At 41.6% G+C, this 27,831-nt stretch overlaps 1 protein-coding gene across 10 annotated transcripts in view; it reads left to right on the top strand.

Moving 5' to 3' along the window:
- The window catches only part of ANKS1B (ankyrin repeat and sterile alpha motif domain containing 1B), a 427,589-nt gene that overhangs the window by 386,903 nt on the left and 12,855 nt on the right, over positions 1-27,831 (top strand). For 6 of the 10 annotated variants that reach the window (XM_049792402.1, XM_049792396.1, XM_049792398.1 and 3 more), the window contains 4 exons: positions 6,532-6,606; positions 11,946-12,074; positions 16,081-16,152; positions 26,040-26,126. In XM_049792402.1, coding sequence (XP_049648359.1) covers positions 6,532-6,606; positions 11,946-12,074; positions 16,081-16,152; positions 26,040-26,126 — 363 coding nt within the window. The remainder of the gene's footprint in view (positions 1-6,531; positions 6,607-11,945; positions 12,075-16,080; positions 16,153-26,039; positions 26,127-27,831) is intronic. The other 4 variants (XM_049792403.1, XM_049792405.1, XM_049792406.1 and 1 more) reach the window with 2 other exon arrangements.

Below are 27,831 nucleotides of genomic sequence, written 5' to 3'. Positions count from 1 at the left end.
GGAAGACCCTCAGTGGGTCCTTCCCAGCAGGAACCCAAATTCTGGGTTGCTGGATGGAAGTCAAATGAAAACTGCCTGCCTACCAAAGAAGATCGCCATCACGTGACGGAGGGTGCCGGCCGGTTGAGAGGGAAGCGCGGCTGCGTTATTAGTCTTTTCGGAAAAAAAACGTGCAAGGTGTACGGCCCTGAGTGAAGCCGGAGGTGGAGGCGTGTGAGACCTACAGCACCGACCCTGGCATGGGAGGAGGGTTTGCTTCTCGCCCTGCCGCGGGGCTCAAGGGGACAGTCTGTGGTGCTGGGCCGGTCGTCTCCCTTCGCAGGGTGTGCAGGCTGTGGCACCCACCTTCTTCTGAAACCTCGCTGCGGGCACTGACCCGGAGTGTGTGCGCACGCCTCTCACCCGCTGCCTGCCTGCAAGAACGCCGTTCCAAAACAGCTGGCGATTTTCTGGAAATCTTCAGGTGAAGTGTTTTCAGGAGAAGCAAAAGAAATACAGCAATGCAAAACATATAGACTTATTCTAACAAGAAGTGTTACTGCTAGTTTCTGCTTCTCTAAAAGAAATACTGATTTCAGATTTTACTCTCCGTCTCTGAAGATCTCGTTTTCGAAGGAGGATCTGCAATTATTCCTGCCGGTAAGACAGGCTCTCCCCAGAGCTTTGGGAACATTCAGGGAAGCAGCATCTACTGAGACGGCACAACTGCTCTCCCACGGCCCTGAGCGACGATTACAAAAGGGGCCAGACAGCCCCATTCATCCAATTTTCATTTGTTTCTTTCAGCTGTTGCACCTTTAAAGATTGTTTGCCATGCCGAGAGTGATCTTTCTGGGATGTGATCCAAAATTCTCCTCGTTTCTGGAGCTAGACTGAATTATAGTTAGCGAGTCACTGCTAGAATAACGTGCATCGGAGGGAGCGGATTTTGCCGCTGTTTCTCTCCTCCCCGCGGCGCCTCGCTGGGGCTGCAGTGCCAGGAGACCGGAGCCGTATCCCGAGGCTCAGCCCTGCAGCGAGGCCCAGAGGAGCCAAGAGAACGTTCCTCCCCATGAGGAGAGGCAAGCAGGGGCACAGGTTGTTCACAGAGGCTGTCCGGTCTCTGCCCTTGGAGGTTTTCAAGGCCTGACTGGATGAAGCCCTGAGCAACCTGGTCCCATCTCACAGCTGCTCCTGCTTTGAGCTGGAGTTGGAAAGGAAATCTTCCTGAGCTCCCTTGCAGCCTGAATTATCCTGTAATTTATTTGCTTATTCTTTTGCAAGACTGATGTATTTAATTTGAGTATACTAAAACTTCCAGATCTTTTTTGTGTCCTCTTCCCACCTGCCTGTTAAATCGCTCTGCTAATTTATTTGCTATTTTATTTGTGTATTTAATCTTACATTCCCAAGGAATACTCTTATTTTACTGAATTTCATCTGACTGATTTCTGTATTTCATCAAATCCATTTTCAGTTCTTACCCCATTCTGGGAAGTCCCTTACTTCTGGATCCTCCCCAGAGAGCCGGAGCACTCCTCCAAGCCACGGCATGGAGCAGATCATTGCAGATTGCCTTGGCATCTTCCAGTCCAGTTGTGCTTAAATACTGATAATTATTCTGTGAAAGAGCATTTCAACTTCTTGTGCAGCCTCTGCATTTTGACTCAGGCTAGTTTGTGTATAGGGCATGTGTCCTGTATGTTGCCACATCAGGAGTCACGCAGGCAGTGTCCGAGTCCCACTGTGCTGCTTCTCCCTGCTGCTGGCTCAGTCAGCCAGTTTTCCAGCAAAGGAAGGAAATTTGATCTGAGATGATTGATATTGAACAACCTCATTATAAACATCTTGACTTTTTCTTGGCCCATAGAAGCTGTTTCAGGTAACCCATGGCAGGCAATATTATGCTTTTTCTTTGTTATTCTCAATAATATATACATAGATTTAGATAGATGCACGTACGTGCATATTTTCCTAAGCATTTATTTCAGGTGGCCAGGAGCAACATTGGAAGGTCCCATAGGCCACTAGCACCAGGGGATATTGATTGGCTTTTTAAACAACATTTCTAGTAACTTGCTGGTCCCTGCAGTTAGGCTGGCTATAACTTTCTGAATCTTCCTTTTCTCCCATCTTAAATACTCTTTTAGCCTTTCTTTGTCCTTTCAGTATCTTCTGTGACACTCTGAAGGTAATTGCTCCTAGTTTAGGTAAATCTTTAGCGCTTCCTAAAGTGCCATCGAGTGAAGTTCACTGACCTGTGCTGAATACATCAGGACTGCCTTCCACCCAGCTCCTGCTTCTTCTGCATATGCTGTCCAGGTATTCTTTTCTGTTGCTTTCCTCTCCTTAGAAAGTATATAAGTATATACACACCAGTATATTACTGGTTTGTGATCACTTTCAGTGATCAGTGACAGTTACTTTCTGTCTTCAGATTATCAACCAAGCCTTCCTTGTCTATAGGGATGAAGCCTAGAGTTCTCCTTAGCTAATTTTGTTCACCTTATGAAACACTAAGTTGTCTCCAACACAGCCCATGACCTTGAAGACCTGTATATGTACCATCCTACAGCTTTCCCAGTAAATATAGGAGTAATTAGAAAGACTTGAAGCAGATGGAAATATGCAAATACTTTGTAACATGATTGGCTACTGACTTTACTACAGGCATCTGAAGTAATTATGCCCTATTGTCTTCTGTTGTGGAGGCAGCGAGAACAGTAAGAAATATTATTTCTTATGTGAACGTATTTTCTTCAAACCAAGCAGGATTAACAGGAGAAGTTAAAATGTCTTTATTAAAACACAATCATAAAGTGATATGAGGAGACCACATCACAACTGCGATTGCTGGGAAGGGGAGGGAGCTGAACGAGTGGAGAGCAGGTAACGCGGAGCCTCACCTTCCTCCGTCCCTCTCACACCGTTAACCGGCCACCTGTACCCCGGGTAGCAGACGGCAGGAGCTGTGCAGGGCTGGCCGGTCCCTTTCCCCATTCCTTCACCCCTCCTGCCCGTCAGAGGTGTGTCCCACGGTGACTGGGCAGGGAAATCTTTTATGCATGGGACGTCTATAGCTATCACAAAAATAGTATTGTGATAGCAGAGTCTTGTCGCAATATTACTTGTAAGCATTTATCTTTTGGGAAGAATAAGATAAACATATGTTTGATACTAATCAGGCAATAGGTGATGCTATTTTGTTGCTGCTCTTTAGCCTATTACTTAAGAAAATGTTCTTTGTTAAACTCTTTTTCACAGAACCTCTGTGTCAGTGGTATTAAGTGCCCAAGTGTATTTGTGTTTATTATGGTGGAGGTGCATGCACAGATTCAATTCATTTCCTTCTTTTTGAGGCCATATGTATTGGGAGCTGAAAATTACAAGTGTTTGAAGCCTAATCCCAATTCTCCCGCCTACTGCCTATTTTCTGGCCTCAGATACTCACTTAACCTTTTTCCTTTCCTTGGTTCCTTCCTCTGCAGCGCAAGCATATGCAACTTTAAGTACTTCTCCTGGGGATTTCATAATTCATTAAAAAATTTCAGCACTTTGAAGACATAAAATATGTAGATAGTAAATGCTAAATATTTTTACAGTGGTGCAAGGAAAAGGTTGGTTTCTGAATTTGAATTCATTACCTTCTGTGAAATTAATGTTCCTTCTGTACTGCATTTCAGTACCTTAGTCATTCAAACATTAATGAGTGCAGAACTGAGTAATGAGTTTTGCACTGCTGCCCTTCTGCCTGGGCATTCATACAGTCATGGGAAATTCTTGGTCTCTGCTGGTCTCCTTGATGTATTACTGATTTAATAAATTCAGTCACCTGTATTTAAAGATGATTTAGCTTAAGCCTAGATCCCCCAAACCTTTAATTCTGGAGGTAGGTCTGTGTGATGGGGTCAGTTCACTTGAATGGTCCTTGGAGCAGAGACCTGGACCCAGAACTTGTTTCTTGCAGGTGAGTACTCCAGACATCTGCTTTTATGCCCTCTTCTTTCTTGAAAGAGTTAGAAGTATAAGAAGGGCTTCCTTTGTTTATAGAAGGGGTTGCAGACAGCCTATCATCTGCTGCTTTAACCTGTGAAAGAGGAAGGTGAAATACGTAGGTGTGTCAGAAGGGCATCACATTGAGAGCTCCTAACTCTTGGGGGAAGGGTGCTAACCCCCAGGTTTGTGTTTGGGAGGAGATGAGCTGGGGAGGGAGGGGCAGGGTGGGTACCATCAGCATGGATAAGAAAGGATTGATTTCCTGCCCTCTTTTTAAATGGAGCAACTTAACGCTTGCATACACACTTACTGCAGTGTCGCGATTGTCGTGATAGGTGTTCCTGAGTTAGTGCCAAAGCAGCCGAGAGATGTATCTGGTGTATTTCTGCATTTACACGCTGCAGCACGGTAGGGCCACTATCACAGCATCGCTGTGTCAGTGCAGCAGCTCTGCCGGGATTGCCCTGCACACCTCTGCTGCGTGGGGACAGGCACCGGCTCCTGGCTGATCCGGCCGAGGCACCGCACCACTCCCTAAGGGCAAGTCCTCGGGAAGGGCAGGATTTAAGGATGGCCCTTTGTCTCCAGAATAGCAAGATGGTGAGAACCGGCTGTACGACATGATGGCATCACGGCAACCCCGTGCCAGCACTGCGAGTGCCAGGGAGAAATAAGATGCCTGCTAGCATACGGTACCATGCTGCTTTACCTTCCTCCTTTCAGGACCTCAGTGTGTGTGTCCAAATAGCCCTGCAGTATGTTTTCTTGATTACCAGATGCTTGGGGATGCTGCACCTGGCACGGAAATGCCTTCTCTTTTACTCTTCTCTTGCGAAGCAGAGGCACAACCTCCTGCCATGGATTCGCATTCAGGAATACCTCCAGGCAAAAAAACATAAGCATCGCTGTGATGGGCATGGCTGGAGCATCCAGAAGTCAGTTTGCTTGACACATGGAAAAAAAGGTCATTAGTGCCAACCAGTGAAATGCCCTAATTCTAATGTCCAGCAGAAGTAGCTGGAGCAGTGCCCTAATTCTAATGTCCAGCAGAAGTAGCTGGAGCAGTGTTTGCTACTGGCCTTGCACTGAGAGTGTGTGTCCATCACATGGAGGAGGACAGTTCTGTAGCCGGTTGCAGAGGATGAGGTAGAAGATGGTGAACCAAAGTTGAAGTTTTTATTAGCTAATGCTATCAAAATGTAGAGCCCTGCACATCACGAAGGAGAAGCAAATATCTTGGAAAACAAGATGAGGGAGAAGAAATTAACCAGATACAGGGAAGTTTAAGAATTACTGAAGCTGGGGGAAGGGATGTGTGCACATGCATTTCAAATCATGAAGGAAATAAGAGACAATTAACAACATTAGGCAGCCAGCAGCCTGTCTGGCAGTGCTCGATAGTCAGTCCAGAGGATGCCAGCCTGCCCTGACAGTAACCAGAAGCGATAACCTAGTCTGTCACCTGCCAGGCAGCCAGGTTTCAGGCTACAAAAGGTAAGAGCAAGAGCCATATTTCTAAGAAGATTTGCACTTCTTTGGATTGTTTTGAGCATTGGTGCTGCTGCTGACGAGAACCAGCAATGCACATTCCTGCTGTTCTTAAAATACTGATATATTAATTGCTATCTATTCTGGATGCCGCAGTTGCATTTTTGATGTGTGTTTATTGCCTTTTGTTGCTGCCTGCCGAAGATACTGTGGGCAGATCCTACGTCTGATGCTTTGTTTTAGTTGCCTGGCTACTGTAAAATGTTATCTTAGCTTTTGCTGAGGTGTCACAGATGCTTTCTTGATGAGTGTCCAAACAAGGAAATATGTAAAAGATGCTGGCGAATGCTATGCTTGCCTGGTTCTGTTGCTTTTGCTAGAGATGCTACAGTATGCTTACTTTGCTTTGCTACTACAGACTATCTGTACAATAACATAGAAGGTAGACTGTGAAACCTTTCATTTAGACAGTGGGGTCATGGTCAATACCAAAGGTAATATTATCTGTATCTTTGTGTGCAAAGGAACTGTTGTTGGAAGGAGATGGTGGGCAACTGCTTCACTTAATTGCAATGCATTCTTTCCTGGTAATTGTTAAAAAGAAAATGTATTTTTCCTGTTGGCTGTGTTGCCAGATTTTTTCCCTTCCTCTCTCCCTGTTGAAGTCTCCAACAGAGAGAGAGATTCAAATCTCAGAACTTAATTGGGATGTTGACTTCAAACTTCTTCCCTGCCAAAAACTGAAAGTAACCAATATTTCTTGTGCTTTCTGCATTTGCTGTTTATAAGCCTGCATAACTTTATGTCTTTACATCACCAGCGCTTCTGACTAAACTGTTTTCTTGTACTCACAGTTTGAAACCTCGTCTAAAGTCTCTGAATAAGCTATGTTTCCTTCCAGTCAGTCCAAAAATATTTTGCCAGCAAATAAATAAAAAATTACTTTTAACAGCTGTTTTACTTCCTTCTTTAATGATATTACAAGCCTTCTCTTAATTATTCTTGCCTTTTGGCAGTTGCGGTGCATTAATATTTACAAGATGAGATGTAGTTTTCTGTTTATATTAGCAGTCCTCTGTCTGTGAGATCTGGACCAACCAGAATGCAGGATATCCTTTCTCATCGATTCATCAGGTTCATAATGTAAGATATAGTGATAAATGGCTATGTTGTCACTCTATGGATGTACAGTCTGTTGCCGTGGTGTTATCTACGGGTGTCATGTCGCTGAAATGACAAACAAAAGTCCGTAACTTGTCCGCCCTCTTTGGGGACCATGTGTGCGCGCATTGGTGTATCGTGCCGTGTGGTTAGCATCTGTTGGCTGTATGGTGTACATACAGGACGGGGGGGAGTGCCAGCAGCAGTCTCGCTGGGGGGGAGCTTTGACTTCTGTTCCTGATGTTTTTGTTTGCTCACTTTTCCAAAGCGAGAAACCGTGTAAACACCTCGGTTTGCACAGTTTCACCCCCCCCACACACCCCCCAATGTGTTGTGCTGCCCTTTCTGTGTTAATCTGTAGGCTTTGCCTAGCGGAGGAGCACGCCGTGTTTGCAGAGGCGCTTTTGGGGAATTAGAGGTAACGCTGACGGTGCTCTGAATTTTCATCACTTCTGGGACAGAGGCACACGTGCTGTGCCCATGAGAGCAAACATGGTGATCCGTATTGCAGCGTGGTATGGATGACAGCCAGTCGTTCAGGTTTCACTAAGCCTCGTATTTCAGAGGAGCTGTAGATTTCTCCTCATTTCTGTCATACAACTGCCTCCTCGGAGCATTTCTGCCAGAGGGCCATTTTGGCTACCGAGCTTTAGAAGCTTTTAAAATGTAAATACGCCACAAACCTGTTTCCATTATTTCAAACGCCAGATATAAGGAGCTAAAAAAAATTCTCTTGCTTTAGGAATTAAAAAGTAAGCAAATGAGGATTTGGCTGGTCCACTGAAAATTCTGACAGGGTGAAAATCATTAATTTTTCAGCCAGAAGCATTCTATCTATGTGTGCTCAAATTTATTGTTGTCATGGTGACTAATGCTTGTTACCGTAACTAGGCATGAGGCTTTAACAGGTGAAAAGTTGTAACACATGGTCCTTGTTAAAAATTACTACATTTAAGCCACTCAAAACCAGTCCCTTCCTCCTCCCCCCTCTCCCCCCCCAGCATGAATGGTTTTTAACTTGACATTTTTATAAAAAGATGAGGCAGGTGTTAGATTTTATAGAAGTTGTATTGAGATTACTTCTTACCTGTGACTGCCTCTGCATCCAGGTGCCTTTAATGTGAGTCAGATACAGTTCTCAGAGAATGGGATGAGATAGAAAAATGTGCAATGATTGTAAAAAATTACCTAATAGCGGTAATCTGCTTCTGTAGCTCATTTGACATCAAGCATCTGACCCTTTCTAGAGCCCTGAGAAGTGCACATCTGCCCATTTTCAGGGTTATGAAGCGCTGCAAGAGCACGAGATACTGGTCTTTAAGGCTATGACCTTTATGGTTAAAACTCGTCACTGTAAAAGGATTGAATCTTTACCACTCTGGCACCTGACTTGAGATGGTTCTGTGGTTGTAAATTCTTTATCTGCAAAATGTGGAGCAAAAAAATCTTCTTTCTCAAGGTGACTGAGGCCAGAGAGAGGAAAGGCACTGGTTAAAGGCATGGGGAGGTTAAAATACTAAAACACAGGCAGTACAGTGAAAACCATGTGATAAATTGCACAGCTGTCTGATGAGCTGTAAAGTTAGATGAGGAATAAATTATCTCTTGCCTTTCTACTTCATCAGAGATAAAAATCTCCATACGTATATTGTGTCATAAAAAATACATAAGCTTAAATGTTTGATTATTTCTCATAATTGCAAATTAAATATTCAAACCAGAAAATCCTTATCCTATCATATCTATTTTAAAAATGAGATCAAACATCATAGTTGGTCCTTCACGGCAATTTGTGAACATTTCTATACTACTTGGAAGCGGTTTAGGTGCTTATGAAGGTCCTGAATCTCAATACATCACCTATGAGTTCTTCCACACCAATTCCTCAGATTTATAACAACTAGTAATTCATGTTTTTCTACCCCAGACTTGAGACTTGTCATTTCAAGTCTTCTCTAGGTCAAAGATGTTCCTACTTTGTGTTTTACCTGAAGTTAATTGCCATCATCACATCCTAAATCTCAGAATTTCAGTATCTGACTAGAGTCAGCTGAGGAGTGCCTTTTCTTCCTGTAGAGGTTTTAGGCCCAGATTTATGAAAGTATTTAGCTGTCTAAATCTTGTTTAAAAGCCTTTTTTCCCTTTAAAAAAAAAGAAAGGAAAGGAAATTGCATGTGGAATATGTAATAGGAATTACACTTCTAAACATCTTCATGGATCTGGGCTTTGGAGACTACCCTGGTACAGCTGAGTCTAAATAGGTAATGAATACTAGCGATAGTATGGTTTAAAAATCTAAGGAGTTTGGTAAGAAACAGAAGGAAAGGAGACCAGAAGCCACTTCTGCTGAATATTAAAAAAACACTTACAATACAGTTACAAAAGAAAATGTTATGACTATGTATAACATCTTCTTCATCCATCAAAATAATTTATACCTTATGATGTTTTGTTTTATGCAGCTTTTCTTAGTAGCTGCTCCCTCTACAAGACACACTGAAATGACATGAAAGGTCTTCAGGTGCAGTGGTCTGTCAGGAACAGCAGAAATCCTGTATCTCTGCATTCCCTTTACCTCAGCCGTATTGCATGCTTAGATCATCCTAGAGACATGTACAGCAATCTGGTCAATTCTGGTTTGTCTAATTTAAAAGGAGTAGGTACTAGGATGATTGTATATATTTATAGAGCAATTAATGGATACAGACGAATGGTCTCCACACAGTCCCTGTCTAAGGGTCTAGCTTTATTAGCCTGGTTGAAGATTATTTCTCATTTCCTCGTGATTATTGCTTCCTAGGCTCCTTTATAAAACTGAACTAATATGAGCAGTAATCACTGTTCCTCTTGTTAACTGCCCTTCATTTGCAGACAGAAACAATGTGATTCTGCATTTTTTTTAATCTTTCATGCAAAAGGGAGTCAAACCGTAAAATGATGTGCTCATTTCATTTCTTAGGTACCCTGCTTAATTTGTCAGTACTGTCCATTTTCTGCATGCGAGGAAAGTCACCTGCAGACCAGCGCAGCAAAAGGGTTTGGAGCACTACCCAGGGTCACTTACTCCATAAAAATTCATGGCCATCCCCATGCTTTCTCAGTGGAAAGACCAGTGGTCAAAAGATGTACTTTTATAGCTTCTCTGTCATGGATTTACTCCTGTTCCATCATAGTAACCTTTTGCTAAATGGATAAGATGTACCTCCCGAGGTCTGCTTCCTTACACAGAACATGCAGGAGTATATCTTTATTAGGGGGGAAAAAAAAAAAAGAAAAAAAAAAAAAGGACTGTTTCAGGTGGTAGCTATGGCCTTGAACAGCTCATGAGAGACAGTTGAGCACACTGTGAGAATTTGTGATGGGTGCAATCCATCTTCTCTTGTAGTTACATACAAACTCCATTAATAAGGACGTGGATCCTTACCCCTTGTAATATGATTGAAACCTTATTTTATAAGGAGAACTCCTTCTTAGAGAAATCAAATTCCCACTTCAGATTAAATATGATAGAAGGTTTTTATACATTAGTGGTCAGAAGGATTCATTTCTGTGGATACAGAATGCCAAAAATTGGAGGAATTGGTCCTGCTGCTTTCCTTTCAAAATTTGAGGTAGCAGTCATATCCATAGCATATAGGCAACTTAACTAGGCAAAACAGAAATTACAGTACTGTATAATTTGTAGATGTGCTAATAGTGCCAAGATGAACTAGGTTCGACTTGTTTTATGATGTTCACTTGCTTGAAGTTACCATATCGGCAGCGTAATGTTGATGTTTCCAGATTTATCTCTTGCTTTTCATTGCGGAGTTGTGCAAATGTGTGTCATTTCATTATTTTGTGACACATGAAAATGATGTACTTGTTTTGTTTACTCTGTCCTGATTTAATTAGTAGGATGTGATAGTTTGCCAGACTTTTGAATGTCTTTGATAAGAATTTTTTCATGTGTTTTTGATGCTTAACTTCTTTTTGCTTTAAAAGTCTTAACTTCTAGCCATATTTTGTGTGAAACGCTGGTGACAATTCCTTGCCAGCTTCCACACATATTTTAAACAGTATGACATGCATGGAAAATACACAGATAAGTGCAGGTAAAGAAAGAAGTAGCATAATCCAAACTGAAATAATTGTATAGGTGAGTGTAAAATAGTTTGAGAGAGAGCAAGCAGGGGAGGAAGGAGAATCAGGAAGGAGAAATCTGATCCCCAAAAGACAGAGTGGGCAAGAGAGGAGAAGTCAGAGACAGATCAGACTGGACAGGGTAGGGGAGAAGGGGGGCAAGAGGGCTTGGGAAGAGCAGAAGGATCCATCCATGGGTCTTTTTCAGTTAGAGTGAGCTGACACTGGTTTGGCAGCGACCCTGGTGTCAAGGACATGGGCAGTGTGGGCACATGTGAACCAAAAGTAAGAGAGATCACAGTTAAAAAAATAAATAACCTCAAATAATGATTTTTTTTTTGCATGGGCCTGCAAGGTGGAAGGAGCCCGCAAAGGCCCAGAGCTCTGTCAAGGTCCAGTAAAGCTGTGTCCGAAAATGCACAATGGCAGGTGAGACCCAGACCGGCACTGCCGTGCTGGGGGTGTTCCTGTACTGCCTGCGTTGGCTCTTTTTGGAAGAGAGAAGAGTGTCCTGCGAAGGGATTTGGCAGCAAACTGCCATCCTATCCATGTTCTCTGAGGGCTTTGAGGAAAGAGGGGAGATGACAGCTCAGGAAGGCGATCACCGATATCAGTGAGACTGATGGATGTGGAAGGGCAATGTTAGTAACTCTGCAACGAGACATCAAGAGAGGGTGATCAAAGTAAATAATCGTGAAGAGATTAAAGAATGCCTCATATGTTTGAAGAACATATAAGTCTTCAGATCAAAGCAAAGTCCCAGTTGTTTAGCCGTTTAGGAAAGTTAGTTAGTGATTATATGTGCTGGATAACGGAAGACTTATTAACTGTGTAGAAAAGCTTGTAAAACATGCAGTGGAATTTGTGAATGGCATTTTTGTGCATCTTGTGGGTTTTTTTTCAAGTGCTCTCATCCTCATATATGTATTGTAAACAGTTATTTTTAAGGAACATTTCCGGTGCTTAATGATTTTATTCTCAAAGCAAATAGATTTAATTAAAGTCTCATTAAACACTACAGTAGATGACTTTGGATTATAAATTAAATAATGAAGAATGTTGTAGGAGTTGTATTCACTTATTTTAGTAACATGGCTCTAAGTGTAGAAAATAAATTATTGTTAATTGAGCACAATGGAGGGCTACGTTATAGTGAATTTGCCTGCAACTTATCTTACATCTCGAACTGTGATTTTCAGACAGGAGACTGGGGAGAGCCTTCAATTACCTTGCGACCTCCAAATGAAGCCACAGCATCAACGCCTGTGCAATATTGGCAGCATCATCCAGAGAAACTCATCTTCCAGTCATGTGATTATAAAGCATTTGTAAGTGTTGATAAATTATTGGTTTCATTTGGGGTAGATATATTAATCTTAGATTTTGATAGACTGTTGGGTTTTTTTAATTTATAATATTTTTTCAGTCACTTTTAATGAGACATGCCACTTCCTCTGAAATACTGTAATTGTAATAAATGAGAAACAAGGATGCACAGTACTTTTTGCTATGAATTTTGTGATATATCGCAGTCCATGTAGCAACAGTGTTAGAGAAATGACATTATGAATAAGTGGCTAAGTACTGTAGAAGTGACAGTGAGAGCAAACAGCCCTACTTCTCATCTGTCACAAATCCCTGTCTAGTACTTATGGAAAAATAATAAAACATAATATGGGATCCTCATGCCTACCTTAATGCTGTGTGCACAGCAGTTAAAGTAAGTATTGCCTTGCCTGAATTTTGTACAGCTGGTTTGGGGGAAGGGAGCTGAGGAAGATGGAGATCGGGGTCCTGAAGCAGTGTTTTCCATCCATGGGACAAGGGCACATTCAGACCTCTCCCAAAATGATGACTACCTCAAGTACCAGTAGCAGTCAGTTCCTTCAGGGCAGGGAGTGTTTATTTTTACCTCCCGATAGCTGTAACTGATTCCCACTTCCCATTCCTGGAGAAATGGAGCTTCCCTCTACAGCTAAAGACAATTAGTGTTCTTTGGCTGGTATAAATGCTTGTGAAGGAGAGAGGAAGGTCTCCTGAAGTACAGAAAGTCATATTGGAAGACTTTGGGTTTTAAATGAAAAACACTTTTCTGAAGCCTTGAGCTCCCCATCAACAGGTCGGGGTGGCTGGTGCTTCTGGGGAGCTGAAGGGGTGCCTCAGCCCACCTCTTTAAACTCTGTCATCTCCCCTTCCGACTTTGCTGGAAAACACTGTTAAAGTTGCTGAAGGTGCTTCCCAGACCACCATGTCCTCTTCGGAGGTGGCCACCGAATGAAACAAGGCTGACTTATTTTACAAAGGAAAGGGGCTCAGTAGTTGTAGTGCCTTTAGCATGATAGCTGGGGGGTTAACCACTTGTCCAGGGCAGGGGGTTTAGATCCTCTTCACCTGAAGGAGCTTGACTCCTCAGTCCTTTTTAGGGTAATGCTCTGTTCACCAAACACTGGAGCATTTTGGGGGAGAGTTGGGGGCTGCTGGATCTGATTTAAAGCATATCTGGAAAGGTAGGAATTCAGGTAAGACAAGAGTGTGGCTCCCACTGAGGAAGGGCAGAAGGGGTGTCACAGGCCTTGAGCATGTCTGTAGCTTCCATCAGACCTTCGTGGGGTAGAAACTGCCATGAATGCAGTGATTGTCCTTGGACAGGAACTCGAACCTCTGCCTTCCTCAGCAAGTCACAGTCAAGGTCCAGCTCTCCTCCTCTCGGTCTTGCTTCTCTCCTATGCAGCACCTCAAATCGAAAAGGAAGCTCAGTGACTTCTACTTCTTTAAATATTTTTCATAGTTTTCAGTGAAAAGTGAAAGTGAACAGTTTTATCTCAAGACTGCCTCTTATCTCATTACTTGATCCAGCAGTAAATTCATAATCAGATGTAATCTTTGTAGTAGATTGGAAGGCATGTGGATCATTAAAGAAATGAAGTTGGGATGACCAGGAATATCCAAGTTCCTGGTGATTAAGGAATCACCAAATCACAATATCCAAGTTATTGGTGATTAATTAAGGATTGTGCATCACTGCACTGTCTTGGCTCTCTGAGCTGTAATGAACTCAGCCTTATGGAGTAAAACCCTGGCTTGGAAGTTATAACAAGGGCAGCTTTCATTGTATGTCACATCACTCAGTTGAACTGTTGGATGTCCTCTGTGTTGCTCCTGCATGCTCTGGGTGTTTGAGAGGGAACATTTCCAAAAGTACAGCAAGTCAAAGGAAAGCAAAAGCCTCCTAGAATTTCAGATTTTTCTGACAACTAAATTGGACAGTACTTCTGTGATTTGTTTGTCTATTCCACAGTCCACCATGGGAAGCATTTCTGAATGCCTGCAGCTGAGGCTTTTTGCTGTTGTGCAGATGGGACAGGAGCTGCCTTTCTCTTCTCTTTCTTCCTCTTGTTCTGCCGTGAGCTCAAAAGCACTGCTTTTTTTCCCTGGTGCCTGACCAACTGGTAGCTTTCAAGGAAATAACAATTTGTCATACCATAGTCTATAAAAAAATAATAAAATTAAAAAATTGAAGAAATTTATTGCATCCTTCCCAGAGAAGGCTAAGAATGCCAAAAGTGTCAGCAGGATCCGGAGAAAGATACAGTTCAACTGAATATGCTTTTATTTAATTTTCTAATTTCAGAGCTTGCTTTAAATTTGTTGTTCTTCTGCAAGGGCAATCTCAAGCCGTCCCATCAAATTAGTGCCCAAAGCCCTATTCATGTCAGCATCGAGCCCCCAGCTGGACTCGCAGCTGCTTGGTTTATGAATCTTTCACATCTGCAGGCCCCCAGGAATGCCCTTCATTCGTTCCTTTCTGCTTGTGCTTATCTGGTAGTGTTGGTGTTGCTCACCCTTCCATTTATAATGCCCTGTAAAGTGTTTCTCACTAATCACCATGTTGGCTACTGTCTACGTTGAAATATTTATGCATTTTCTTGCAGGTCAGAGACTCCTGCGGTACACAGTGTGAACTGAAGGCTTTAAAGGAAATATCTCCGTTTAGGTCAGGAGACCAGAAAGCTGAACCAGTACACTTTCTGTTCAGTTCCAGCTTGCGTTTAGCTGTAAATTAAGTTATGTTTGATAGGTTCTTGTTTAAGATGAAGCTGGTTCACTGTCTGGTTGGCTCAGCTTGGGCTATTTTCAAGGGGAGTCAGTGTGGTAGAACGAAAGGGCTCGGGCAGCGGTGGTGGGCTGCAGCACCCCCGGGGAAGAGGCTCCTGTTCTCACCAGTGGCACGACTTCTCTTCAACTCCTGTGCTGCTCTCTTAGGGCTGAAGCCTTAAGAGAAGCCGTGGCATTGCACTGCAGTGAGAATGCAAAGAGAGACAGCTCTCTGCCTGAGGAGGTGAAGAGGAGGGGTGGCTTGCTGTCCTCTTTTCCCAGTTAAGCGAGACTTGCATGTGACACCATACAGAAATACAGAAACATCCCGTTTGCAGAGAGCTCTACGAACCTGTGCACGTCCACAAATGCACACGCCTGTAGCATCTCCAGGAGAAACGCAGAGCGCGGCTCTCACACAGCCCTGTTGGCAGTAATGAGGCTGCTCGCTGCCTGCTCTCGGGGTACGCGAGGGCTCAAACTGCATGTGCCAGAAAATATAGCGAGGAAGAGTCCGGTAGGGAAGGGGACATGTCAGTGAGGCACTCGCTGCCTTGTGTATCCTCGGAGATGAGCAGGCTGCTCCGAGAGCACGGCGGCTTTCAGCGAGCCGAGCCAGGACCCAGCACCAGCTCCCTGCTGCTTCTTCTCACCCAGCCCTCCTTCAGATCAGTAAAGGCCTCAAAATAATCGTTCAGGGTCAACCTTTTCTTAGGCAGAAATAATGGTTTGAACCAGTTTTCAGTTCAGATTTATTTCCTCTGTTTGCTGACATCGGGCTCTGCTATTTGCACATAAATTAGTTACAGATTGTGTACACAAAGGTTAACATCGCTGCTGGCCTTCACGTCCACGTGATTGCACACATAGCAATATGAGTTGGGCAGATGGCAGCTAAAAAAAGCAGATTCCCCATTTTTTAATCAAATGGCTTTTTTAAAATGGAATCTGTAGTATTTGCTTGTCGTTTGAGTGACTGAGGTGATAAGCTAGAAGACTTTCAGATACCATTTCAAAGGGCTCCATCCAATTCCATACACTTGTTGCTGTGCATTCCTGTTTCAGACGTTGATTAACACACTGGTTTAAGTGATTTATCAGAGAGATGCAGAGTAAAAAAACTCTAAAGCAATATATTGACTGCTACTACTATGGGTGTTTTAGGCACTTTCAGTGCATTTCTGCAGATGTTTGTTCTGGAATATTAGTTAAATTAAGTTTAATGGGTTTTTGTTTTAGTATTTAGGTTCTATGCTGGTGAAAGAGTTAAGAGGCACAGAGTCAACACAAGATGCATGTGCAAAGATGAGGGTAAGTTAGTAAATCTACTCCTTTCTCTAGCATGATAATATTAAATGGTATCAGCTTGTGATTACCTGTACTGTGCCCTTTTTGCTTTTGTAATGTTCTGCTACCCATTTGTTTTCCATTTCCCTTGCATTTATATTGGTGTTCAGTAGGAATTCTGTTCTGTATTCAAGAAATTCCAAAATTTAAAGGTAGATTTTTATTTTGCATGTTATATCTAAGAGAAAAACAAATTACGCGTTTTCTCTTGAATCTTTGAGTATGTTTCAAAGTACTTTCAACCACACTTTAAATGTGCCCATATCACATTGCTTTTATAAACAGAATTTATAGCTCGTATGTGATAGTCTAGATTGAATTTACTATGTGAAAGTACGTACTAGTAAATATATTGACACGTTACCAAAGCCATTGTTTTTACGTATGGTCTAATCCTACAGTCACATAATCCTACGGATGCTTTTACTCATACAAGTATTCCCATTAATTTTGAGTTATTTACATGCATACTGACTGAGGGACAAATAGGGATCTAATTCAGTGTCACCTGATGGTTGAAAAGCAGTTAGGTTTCCTTCAAACTGGTAAGAATATGTTTTCCTGTGGCTCTTTGGCCTGTTAATGGTTTGTAGAAAATTACAATGAGGCTCAGTCTTTCTCCAAGAAACATACTGCTGCTGGAAACTCAAAACAAGCCACAGGCCAACTACAACATCTATTTCCAACTGTAGTTGTAACAAGAACGCACCTGTTCATAGAGATGGCGAACATATCATATCTAGCATGATTAATTAATAAAGAATATAATAGTTTGGTAACTAAATGTGTAAAATTACTTAGGTGAGTGAGTGAAATCCTTTCTTCTGTGGATCGTAAGTCTTTTACGGAAGATGCCTCTGAGCACTAGACGTAGCATTCGGATCAATTAGAAAGCTGGAAGATGTCTAAAATTCATGCCATCAGACAACTATTTCCTGTTGGTTACATATCTGCAGCACACAGACTTTTGTACAAGCTGTTTTAGCTAAGGGCTGGCAGTAATTCATGCTTACTAGATTGCCTGAAGATCTGTGGGTTTTCAGCTAATTACATGCTAATCATTCCTTACCTGGGCTTAAACTCCTCTAAAAAAAAATCCAACAACTTGACACAGAGGGATCTACAGTTACATACGTGTGTTCTGGGGAATTAATTCAGGCTGCAAGCATACCATCCAGTTTTCAAACTGTCAGACTTAGCAGTTCAATTTTTTAGGCATATGCCTGTGCAGATCTTAGGGCAGAATTTGACACCATAGTAGCATATGACAACTTCAGTAAGTTATTTGACTGAACTAGAAAGCTTAACATCAAAACAGTCATGCTAAATAATTTATAGCCATGGTAAGATTTTTTTTTTTTTAAGTAGTACATGTGGCAAATTTAAGTCATATACCTGAAAAATTAAGTGTTTGAAAACAAATTTAATTTAAAATATAGTTTTTCTATAAAAATAATGGCATTGCATTAGTAGTCTATAGTGCCATACAGGGCACTTATATAGTACAGTGATGGCGTTTATATAAATTCTTTTTTTTACTTTCCCTTTTGAAACCATTGTGCTGTGAGAACGTTTATTTTCTGGTTTGAGAGTTTTTTATTGCAAAGAGGTTTGAGTAAAACAGTTTTTAGTCAGGATTTCATCTATTCCTTCGGTGTACTCCTTTTAATCATATTCCTATTCAAGTCAGAAGCAAAAAAACATTGACTTAATGGGAACAGATTATTATTTTAGCATGAGCTTCCCAGTGAGAAAAATGTATCTTTTTCCAAAACTTTCTCCCTCTGGTTGTGTTCTGAAAGTTGGTTTCTATGACTTGGGAGTCCAGGTTGTCCTAAACCATCCTGAAGTTCTCATGTGCTGTTCATTATTGTATTTAAGTACTACTGGGTTGTCATTGAAAATGTGGCTTCTTTTATAGTTACATTTTACTTTAAATGTACTGGAAGGGACATTTCACTTACAAAAAAGAAGTGAAAACCTAGATATATTATTTGCTTCTCAGGTACTGAATTCTGTCCAGTCTCTTTAAGAGTCAGTAAGATTTTTATATAGGGTTGGACTAACATGACAGAGCAACATTTTTAATTTTAGTATTTATTTTCTTTTCCATTTATATATTTCAAATCTGTCACATGCTGTAATCTGAAACACGCTGGGGGGGGAGTGCATCACATATAACCTTGTACCATGTTGAGGTCCTTCCCCACAGGTTTTTAATCTTTCTGGAGTCAGCCGCACAATAGTTTTTAAGGAGAATGTATGAAAATTAGGTAGCTAATTTTTCTGTCAATGTGGCTTTAGCTTCTCCATCTTTAACCTAATGCTGCTCAAAAAAAGTGTTGATATTCACTGGATGCCTTCCAGTCAGCAGAGGCACAAGGACAAAAGAAGCCTATCAGTAAAAAAAGTGTCTCAATCTTCCTTAATCATTCATAGATCCAGAGAAACAACCAAAATGACCTGTTCACTGACTGCAGATCCCTCCCTGTTAGCTAGAGATGCCTCCTGTACTTTCAATTATTGCAATTGATGGGTTTGGTTCTCAAGGGACGTATCATGCTGATATCCCTCACATCACTCTGCAGAGGCGCTTACAGCAGCCTCCTTCCCTTAAGAGTGAAGGGAGATCCTAAATCTTCTATAATGTAAAAAAAAAACCCAACAACCAAACCCCAAAACCCCAAGCCAGCAAAAAAACAACTGGGAACCTCTGCCTTAATAACTCTTCTTGGCTCTCCACTGTACTTCTCAGCATTGTGCAGCAGTGTGCTCCAGCAGCGCAGATGATGGATTTGTTTGGGGAAAATCATGCAGATGCAATAGATTGAGCTCAGCATGGGGGTCAAGGTTATACATGCTTTTTTTCCCCCACCCAAATTGCAGACTCTTGCAGCCATCCAAAATTATGGATATTTGGCAAGAACTGTGCCTATTAAAGGGATTATACTTTCTTTTTCCATTCACATATTTGCACTCCCAAGGATGGATTTATATTTTATAGTTTCCTATTTGTTTCCAGCTATTTTCTCTCACAAACTCCCTCTGCAGTCAACAGCCCTGTCTCCTTATCTCCGCTTCCCACCTGCTGTAAACTGACCTTTGCTACTTGGAGATTAAATCTTGCTGTCCTGGCCAGAATAGATTTATTAATTATGTTTGAGAGATGCCTTCAAGAACTTAAGAGCTTTCATCCTTCTCAGCATGGAATAGGAAATATTACAAGTTCTGTTTTCAATCAGATTACTGCCTTCTCTTCAAATCACCATAGGAACATGAAGCGAGAATAAATGTGTTTACATCAAAATAAAGAAAAGGAATAAAGTTTAATTTGAGCTAGGAGGAGACTTGTTGTCTACAGTAGACCCCATCTGGCATTTACACATCTGGATTCCCTGACCAGATAGGAAGAGGACAGTTTTATACTTACTGGCATGAGCACAGCAGCAAGGTAGTATCTGCAAGGTTTCCTTGCAGTATTGTTAAGTCACTAACGTTGCATACACCAGTTGCACAGTCTGAACCAACCAGATACTTACTGCAGCAGTACGGAACTTCGATTTTGTTCTTGAATCCTGCCACCTTCCTGAATATTATGTGCCTTTCTTAAGTGTTTTCTTGCTGGAGAAGAGGCTCTTACATTTCACGTTCAAAGTTCTGGGGAACCAGCAACATAATTCTATTCACAAAGCAGGTGTTTAAAAATATCTTGCTGACTTAAGACCAAAATGTCAAAGTTGGAATTGTTACAAAATCTGCTTCTGCTGTCTCTGGAGAGGAAGATGAAGCAGAGTTGATTCTCTCTCTGAAAACAGGCAGGGTCTGGGGCGTTCCTTCCTCATTTCTTCTTAAAGAAGGAGGAGCTGGATATAGATAGTAGTCTCCTTGTTTCTGCTAATCCCTTTCTACTTTTCAGTCTTGATTTCTCCCCCTGAAGTGGAAGTGTCCTCCATAGTGAAACTAGGCAGGCAAATGATCATGTCAGGATCAAATACTGTATATGAGAATTTAGATTATTTGGTCTCTGCTTTCTTAAGGCTTGCAGCTTTGTCTCTCTTGTGTGGCTACTGCTTTGGGACGGCCTGCAGTGGAACAGGCACATGGGTATTACTCGAAAGGAAAAAAGAAGTGGTGGGAAGTCTTAAAGATGTTATGCACAGCCACATCATGCCATCCCATGGGATAGGATCCGTTTGATTCAGCATCCATGGCATCAAATCTTCCTTCAGAGGATTGTATGTCCTTGAACTCTGTGGCTGAGAGGAGTCCGAGGTGCGAGAGGGATGCGCTGCCCTTTCAGCGTACAAATACTGTAAAAGCAAAGAACTTCTCATTCTCAAGCAGATGAGTTGCAGGTGCATTCCCAGTGCCATGTTCATATTAATAATGTAGCTTGGAGGCATCCACTAATTGTAGAGAAGTAAACAGTCTTGTACCACAGGGATTACAGATGCTATCTTATTCCAAGAGGTATTAAATTACATCAGTGATGCATTTTTAAGCCTTTTGAACCGAGAGAAGTTAGTAAATCTTTGTTACAAGGCAGACTGTAGTTTCAAAATTGGCTTCAAAACTAACTGGGCAAAAGTGAACTTCAACTTTTTAGTTCAGTTTAATCTCATGTATGATATTGTCAAAGGGATTCACTCAAAAGGAAGTTTCATGAGGCTTCATAAGTAACAGGCTTATATAGGTAGGACAGTAGGTGGTACCAATACATATTTTGAAATGTGCATTTTGATGCCATTTGGAATTAATAGTTGCTACCAGTATGGGAAAATGTTCAGATTCTTAGTGAAGTGGATTCCTGTACATAATTGAATAGTAAAATTGCCAGCTACAGTCTTCGGATAGCTATTAAAAAACAATATAAGACAGAATTAGCAGATTCATTTGCAAAAGTAAAAAGCCAAGATGAAATCTTAAGATTTTACAGGCTTTCAAACTTGTACTCTAAATTTATGTATGGAATTGTTAGTGACTTGGCATAGTTGAATAATGTCGTTTTACTGTGTATTTGCAAGATCGAGTATAATTGCATATGCAGGAAAACCTACAAATGAACGTGGTTTCATTTTGGCTGCTGTATGAAAGCTGAGTAATCCAGTTATAAACGTATATATAAGTACATGAAAGTGGTCAACGTGACAAAGTAGAAGTACCAGTGTATCCTGTTTCCACGTGGCAGGAAATAAATAGATGAGATGAAAGCATTGTGTGTGTGCGCTGGATTACACCATGTGCTACAGTATATCAAGTGAATGCGTGAGCATCTTACTCGGACACCGTTCTACGTGTGCTCCTGAATTTCTCATTCAGCTGCTTTGTGTGTGTGTGTGCGCAGAGGTACCGTGTTTTGTACACCACGGGAGTATTCAAAAGTGTTGGATTAGTGCTCTCAGTTCTGCCCAGAACAAGGTATTGCAGTACAATCCTGTCTTGAAAGGATTAAAGGCCCTTTAGGTTATATGTTTTATAGTTGCATGTATGGCCTTTTTAAAAATAAACAGCTAGTTTATATTGCTTTATTCCTAGAACAAAGTCTTCTGCCTCTTAAGCCATCGTTATCTTGATTTATTAGGTACACTGCTGGGTGGATCTCAAACTCTTTGGAGTTTAGTTTATATTCTAAATAAATGTCTAGCAGTTCTGCACAGCATTTAACTCCAAATCAAAATACAGGTGGAAATGCTTTACCCACTTAAGACAATTTGTAGTACTATACTACAGAAATCTGTTTAGAGTCTGCTTGTCAGTATGGTGGGTTTTTTTCAGTGAAACTAAAGAAAATTCATGAACAAGATCAGAAGGAAGCTTGTTTTCTAGCTCTCTCCCTCTGGTGCCATTGCTCTTGCACCCTTTGATGACCAGTTTCAAAAGGAGGAATTGGGACCAGTCTTCTCCAAGGCTATTCAAGGTTTTGGCACTGTCCTGCGTAATGGCAGCAGCGGGTTCAGATGCAAACTCAGAAGGGTCGTAAATCCAGACCTTTATTGTAAGAGCAAGCACTGTAGTAACTAGGCAATTTTGCAGAAGAGGCCTTCTACCTCCTTCCACTGGACAGATCTCTGTTCTGGGTGTTAAGGGGATGAAGCAGCTTCATTGCAGCAGCTGCATCAAAATACAGGAGAGGCTGCTATTCCTGATACTCTTTATTCTGAAGAAAAAGAGGCTCTATGTGAACAAATGTCACATCAGCTTTAGGATGGTGATGTTTTCTTCCATCTTCCTGCGCCTGCAGTCAAGCCTGCTTTTATGGTTCTTGAGTTACACGTGGCCTGCCTCCACGTAGTCACCTACCTGTCCCGTAGGAAGCATTTCCAAAGTGGGACCAAAGCTCAGTCTCTGGCACGGAGACTGCAACACTGAGACTCCTCGCTGCAGGAGCAGTGCACCTGCAGAGACGGGGCACGCACATCTGTCCTTACGGAGACGACCAGCTGATCGGAGACAGGCGGTGGCAATGAGCCTAGAAGGTGCTTGCTGTTCATCCAGATGATTCTCCTAAAGAAGTGTATTAAAACAAAGAGCCAAAGTTGCAGTCACCAGCCATGGAGTTTGTAGGGACTATGACCAGTTCCAGGCTAGTGAGCACTTGCCCAAAGACAGGGTCCTGTCACTATGATTGCTTCTACATGAGCTAAAATCTAATCCTGCTACCATGGTATGAACGTGCCTTGGAGCATTAGACCATATGTCAACATGCACATGACATCCAATGCCAGCCTTCAGCTGTGGCTCCTCTAACTTTGGCTCAGGTCCATCTGCTTCCCATAGAGGCACCAGATGGACAAGAATATTTTGCCATCTCATCATGTCCTCACAGAGTTGATACGGTGGCTAGAACCTGAAAAGCCCAAGGAAAAGGAATAGTAACTCCTGCATCCCCCCTTCTTCATGGATTCTGGGCAGAGATGCCCACTTGGCCTGCAGAGAGGTGTGAAATGTCTGACCATGAAAGCTGTGGGGCTTCATCTCAACATCCTAGAATTTAGAGCCAAAGCAGTTACAGTGCCTGAGCGAATGATATTCATACTGTACCTCTGAAAACTCACATTACACATCCTGGCAGCCACCTCCTCCATTAAAAAGAAAGGAACAACAAGCGTATAGTATGAGCTCTCCATGACAACTCAGAACTGTGGAAGTCTGGAGGGTGCTTGGAAATAGTAATGACATGGTGGACTTCAGTTACTCTATCACTGGGAGCTGAGCAGGGGGGAATAGTGCTGTGTTTTTCATGATAATACTGTCATAATAATGAAGGATGTTAACACCACTGCCCAGCTCTTTGTTGCAATGAGGGTACAAGTGCAGAATAGTTTCCCAAAATCATGTTTCTACACTGGACTATGGTCTTCCAGAACACCTTTGCACAAATCCTGGGGTTCGTATAGTTTGCAAGCTGATAAGGGACATCTGCTGCTCCTTACCAGCTGAGACAGTTTGGCTTAATAAATTACAAGTGTCCATCAGTCTCTGATTCATTTCCTAATTTGCCAGCTATAATTTAATAGTATCTTGATGAGCTATTTCACTCAGATACAGTCTTCTGGCAGTTCACGACCTTGATTAAATACTAAAGATCAGGTCTGCTCTAGACAAACCCAGGTGAATGTGGAACAGATAAGGAAGATAATTAAATTACAAACTACGGGTCTAGATGAAAGAGGACTCCCAGACTGTTAGTACAACGTGGCCTTGCCAACAGGAAGCTTAACCTCTATGGCAAATGGAAGATAGTGCAAATTACACCAAAAAGCTAAAATAAATGAACTTAGTAGCCATGTTTGTATAGCGTGTTGGAGGAGAAGAGGAATTTTGCTGCTAAGGAGGTGAGGAAGGAGATAATTACAATGATCAAAATGGGAGACAAAGAGCTCCTGAGTGTAGCTGTCGGGATAGAAAGAAGGGACAAAAGTTGGATGATTGCTGGGTTGCCAGATGATTAAAGTGGGGTTGTCATATTTATGAATATTTTGTCTGTTTATGAGCATATTCAGGGTATTTTGCTTGTTATTCTGATAGATGTGGGTACTGCAGCTTCTGTACAGTCACTGTTGTGCTTTCTGTGCATTGAAATTGAATTGAAAAGGGTCATTCGAGATCTGTTATAGACAGACACACACAGGTATGTACTTGCTCTGCTTTTTGGCAGGGGTACCGTTTCTTTCTGCACTCAGTTCAGAAACATGCAAATCAGATTAGTGTCTTCCTTCAGATTTTGTTAGATTCTTCAGGATGTTTTACCATTTAAGCTTTTATTTTTTAAAAGTGCCTAGCCTTCTGGATGAAAGAAGCTTTCTCAAGGATAAATTGACACTTGATTGTCATCTTGAGTCTCTTGTCATTTGATACTGAGAGATGCAACAGTCTTCTCTATTACACAGATGGGTGGGGCTCTCCTTGAAACTTTAATTAGAGGTTTTAGCCTTCATGGCACAGACAAGAATTGCAGAACGTAGCTGGATCTGTAGCTTTGAATTTTATGCTGGCAAAAATGGAACATCACTTGATTCTGGAAGGAACAAGATCTGATAAGGGGACTTGATTACAGGTTTTTTTTTCTTTTAAGCTTTTGTTTGTTTTGCTCTCTGGTGTTAGCATCACCTGTTTTTGACATATTTTTTTCAGATACAGTCTGTTTTCAAGCTTATATCGATGCTGTTTTGTTTATCTTGAAGAATACAAAACTACGGCTGCTACTTTTGTTCAGCTGCTCTAAAGATCTTTCTAGGCGCCAATTCTAGACCTTTCAATATCTTTACACTCTCATTCTGTGTGCTGATGTTTCTTAATGTTTAGCTGTAACTGAACTTACTCTTGCCTTTCAAGAAAATGTTCAACTGGTCTCTGTGATTGTTTGCAGATACTCCCATGAGTGAGTGTTCTCTGAACTTTATCTAATTTATTTCTCTACAGTAGTCTGTTATTGCCTTCCACCTTAAAAGAATTCAAATCAGCTATAAACTATTATGCCATATTTGGGGTTTTGTTTGGTTGGTTTTGGGGCTGTTTTAGTAAAATTAATCTGTAAACTAATTAACAGGTTTTTCTGCAGAGAACTTAAACCTATCCCAAATATTTGTCTAATCTGTTTAGGAGGAAATATCTTTGCTGTGTGTGTCACATTGAAGGCACACAGAAGTAGGCTAGCATAAAAGAAAAAATAGCCTTATAGGAAGACATGAACTGTAAGTAGGAGAACCTGGCACGGAGGGAATGCAGAATAAGCCTCCGTGCTAATTCATGTGTAAAGCAGCATCCAGTAGCAGCTGTACTCGAGGAAGTGCAGACGGTCAGACGTGACAAGATACGGCGTTGGACTGACAGATTGACTGGCAGGCCTAGAGGGCTACAGGGCTACCTCATGCCACAAATACAACTGCAAGGAGGCAAGAGTGTGAAACATTTCTAAATAAGAACTAATTGCAGCAAAGAAACAGTACTATGAGAAGTACCGTGCTGTCGGTTTTATAGCTGGGAAGGGCAGAAAGAGGGGAGGAGAGGCAGCGATGAATGAGGTGTATCAGACGGCTTAAACACGCATGTTTTGGGAAACCCCTGATTGCATGTCTGGTCATTTTAAGCCTGGCAAACTTACTTCATTCTATTTCTATTGTGCTAGGAAAAAAGAATTTTTACCATCCTCGCAACAAACTGTAAGGCTCTTTTTAGTTTTGTAACTGCAAGGCAGCTTTTTCAAAAGCCTGGAGCATAGTCAGCTCAAGAAAAAGTCAAATATTTGGATAAGTACCTTTTGTTTAACTTACATATTTTGTCAGAAAGAAGAAAGAGCACTGTTCTTGCAACGCAACACAACTCTAACAACATCTTCATTTTGATTTCAGAAGTCTACAGAACAGATGAAGAAAGTACCAACCATTGTCCTGTCTGTCTCTTACAAGGGAGTCAAATTTATTGATGCAACAAATAAGGTATGTGTAATTGTGCAATTGTTCATTATTAGCCTGTATTTCTTACAAATAGGAATACCTATGAGGCTCGTTCTGCAAGAGCACCAGGCCAGAGAGAGGACAGTTGCACTTTGTGTTTTCCTCTCTTTTTTTCTCTTCTCTCCAAAATGGGTGTAATCTCATTGTCATTCTCCAGAAACCCAGTCTGGAGGACAAGTGAAGCAGCTTTAATGGCTCATTTAATGGCCCATGGAACATTGTGTCCAACCTTCTTCCATTAAAAGGCAAGCTTATCACAAAAGGCATTTGGCAGGAAGCCTCTGTGGAATCCTTTACCATGTTCTTCCCTATACAGTTCCTTAAATATGCAGGAAAAAAAATATATTTTTGTTCATTAATATAATTTGGGGGAAAAAAAAGATGTCTTGATGAAGAATAAAGATGCAAGGTTTTATCGAGGGCCAGCCATTGTAAGAATAAGAAATACGAGCCGTGAATGTCCTTTTCAAATGTCAGAGCCTCTCTGAGGACTGTTTTCCTGGTACTAGCCATTTGACTCCCTGAACTGCAGCAGCTTCTTAACAGTTGTTATTCCATATTTTTTCATCTTCCTGTGTGGCAATGCCCCTGTGCTTTGTTTCTTACATTTTAAAATACATCCAACGTCTTCTACAGAAAAAGGCCGAAATTGAGAGATCAGAGAACTCAGTGATGGATAGAGCAATGGGTTATTGCTTAGCCAAAGTAAAATGTACAAGCTCTGTAAGTAGGAGTAAAGTAATGCATGAATTTCTCTTCTTCAGGTGTCTAAAATGGCAAGAAAATGCAATCCATACTGATGGTTGCGTATTAATGGAAAAGAAATTATCTTTTCTGTTACGTGACTAAAACTCAGTAAGCAATATAAAAAATGTCTGATACCCCAGCTACCTGACCAGGTTAATAATGTATATAACGGCTTTGTGTTGTTGAACATTCAGACCACACGATACATCTAGCCCAGTACCTGTCAAACTTGCCAGATCGATCAGTTGTTAAAGGTGTTTAACTAGAACTGGCATTTAGATGAAGGAGCAAAAGCAGATTTGTGAACTTCTGCTAGAGTTTGGAAGCCATACCTAGGGTTAGAAGATGGCATGAAAGAAAAACAGAGATAAAATTACTGTTAGGTAAAGTCTGGCAAATTTGCCAGAGAGAGAGGCCAGGGATTCCTGTCAGCTCCTTTTTCTTCCATTGATTCAAAACTGAGCTTCTACAACCCTCATTTCCTTTATGTTCTCTGATGTGCAGGGCATAAATCAGGACATTGTAACGCCATTAACTCTAACTTGGATAAGGCTGTTTTCAGCTCTTAAATCTCCTCTGTAGTGTAAAGGATGTAACTAACTGCAATGTCCTTAGGTTTACAAAAAACATCAGGAGAACAAAAGGAGCTTCCAGTATCAATTTGCACAGTATATATAACTTTCCGTAGGACGGAAACTTGAAAGAAGTTCAGCAAATTACATTAGGTGGCTCTAGACCAGTCCCACTGAAATCTTGTGCCTAGTAGTGCAATAGATGTATTTGACGGAGGTAAATAATGCCACGGTCCTGTGTTTTTTCTCAAGTGGTAGATTGCTTTCTCTCCAGTTCAAAATCTGCACTGCCTTTCCCTTCTGTAAAAACCAGGTAATAGCCTGCAACTCTCCCAGGAGCGTTGTTGTCATCCTGGTCCACAGTGTGC

The sequence above is a fragment of the Accipiter gentilis genome, chromosome 34 (genome assembly GCF_929443795.1).
Source record: "Accipiter gentilis chromosome 34, bAccGen1.1, whole genome shotgun sequence".
Classification (NCBI taxonomy): Eukaryota; Metazoa; Chordata; class Aves; order Accipitriformes; family Accipitridae; genus Astur; species Astur gentilis.
Note: the sequence above shows the minus strand (reverse complement) of the source record. Positions and strands in the feature narration are given on the sequence as shown.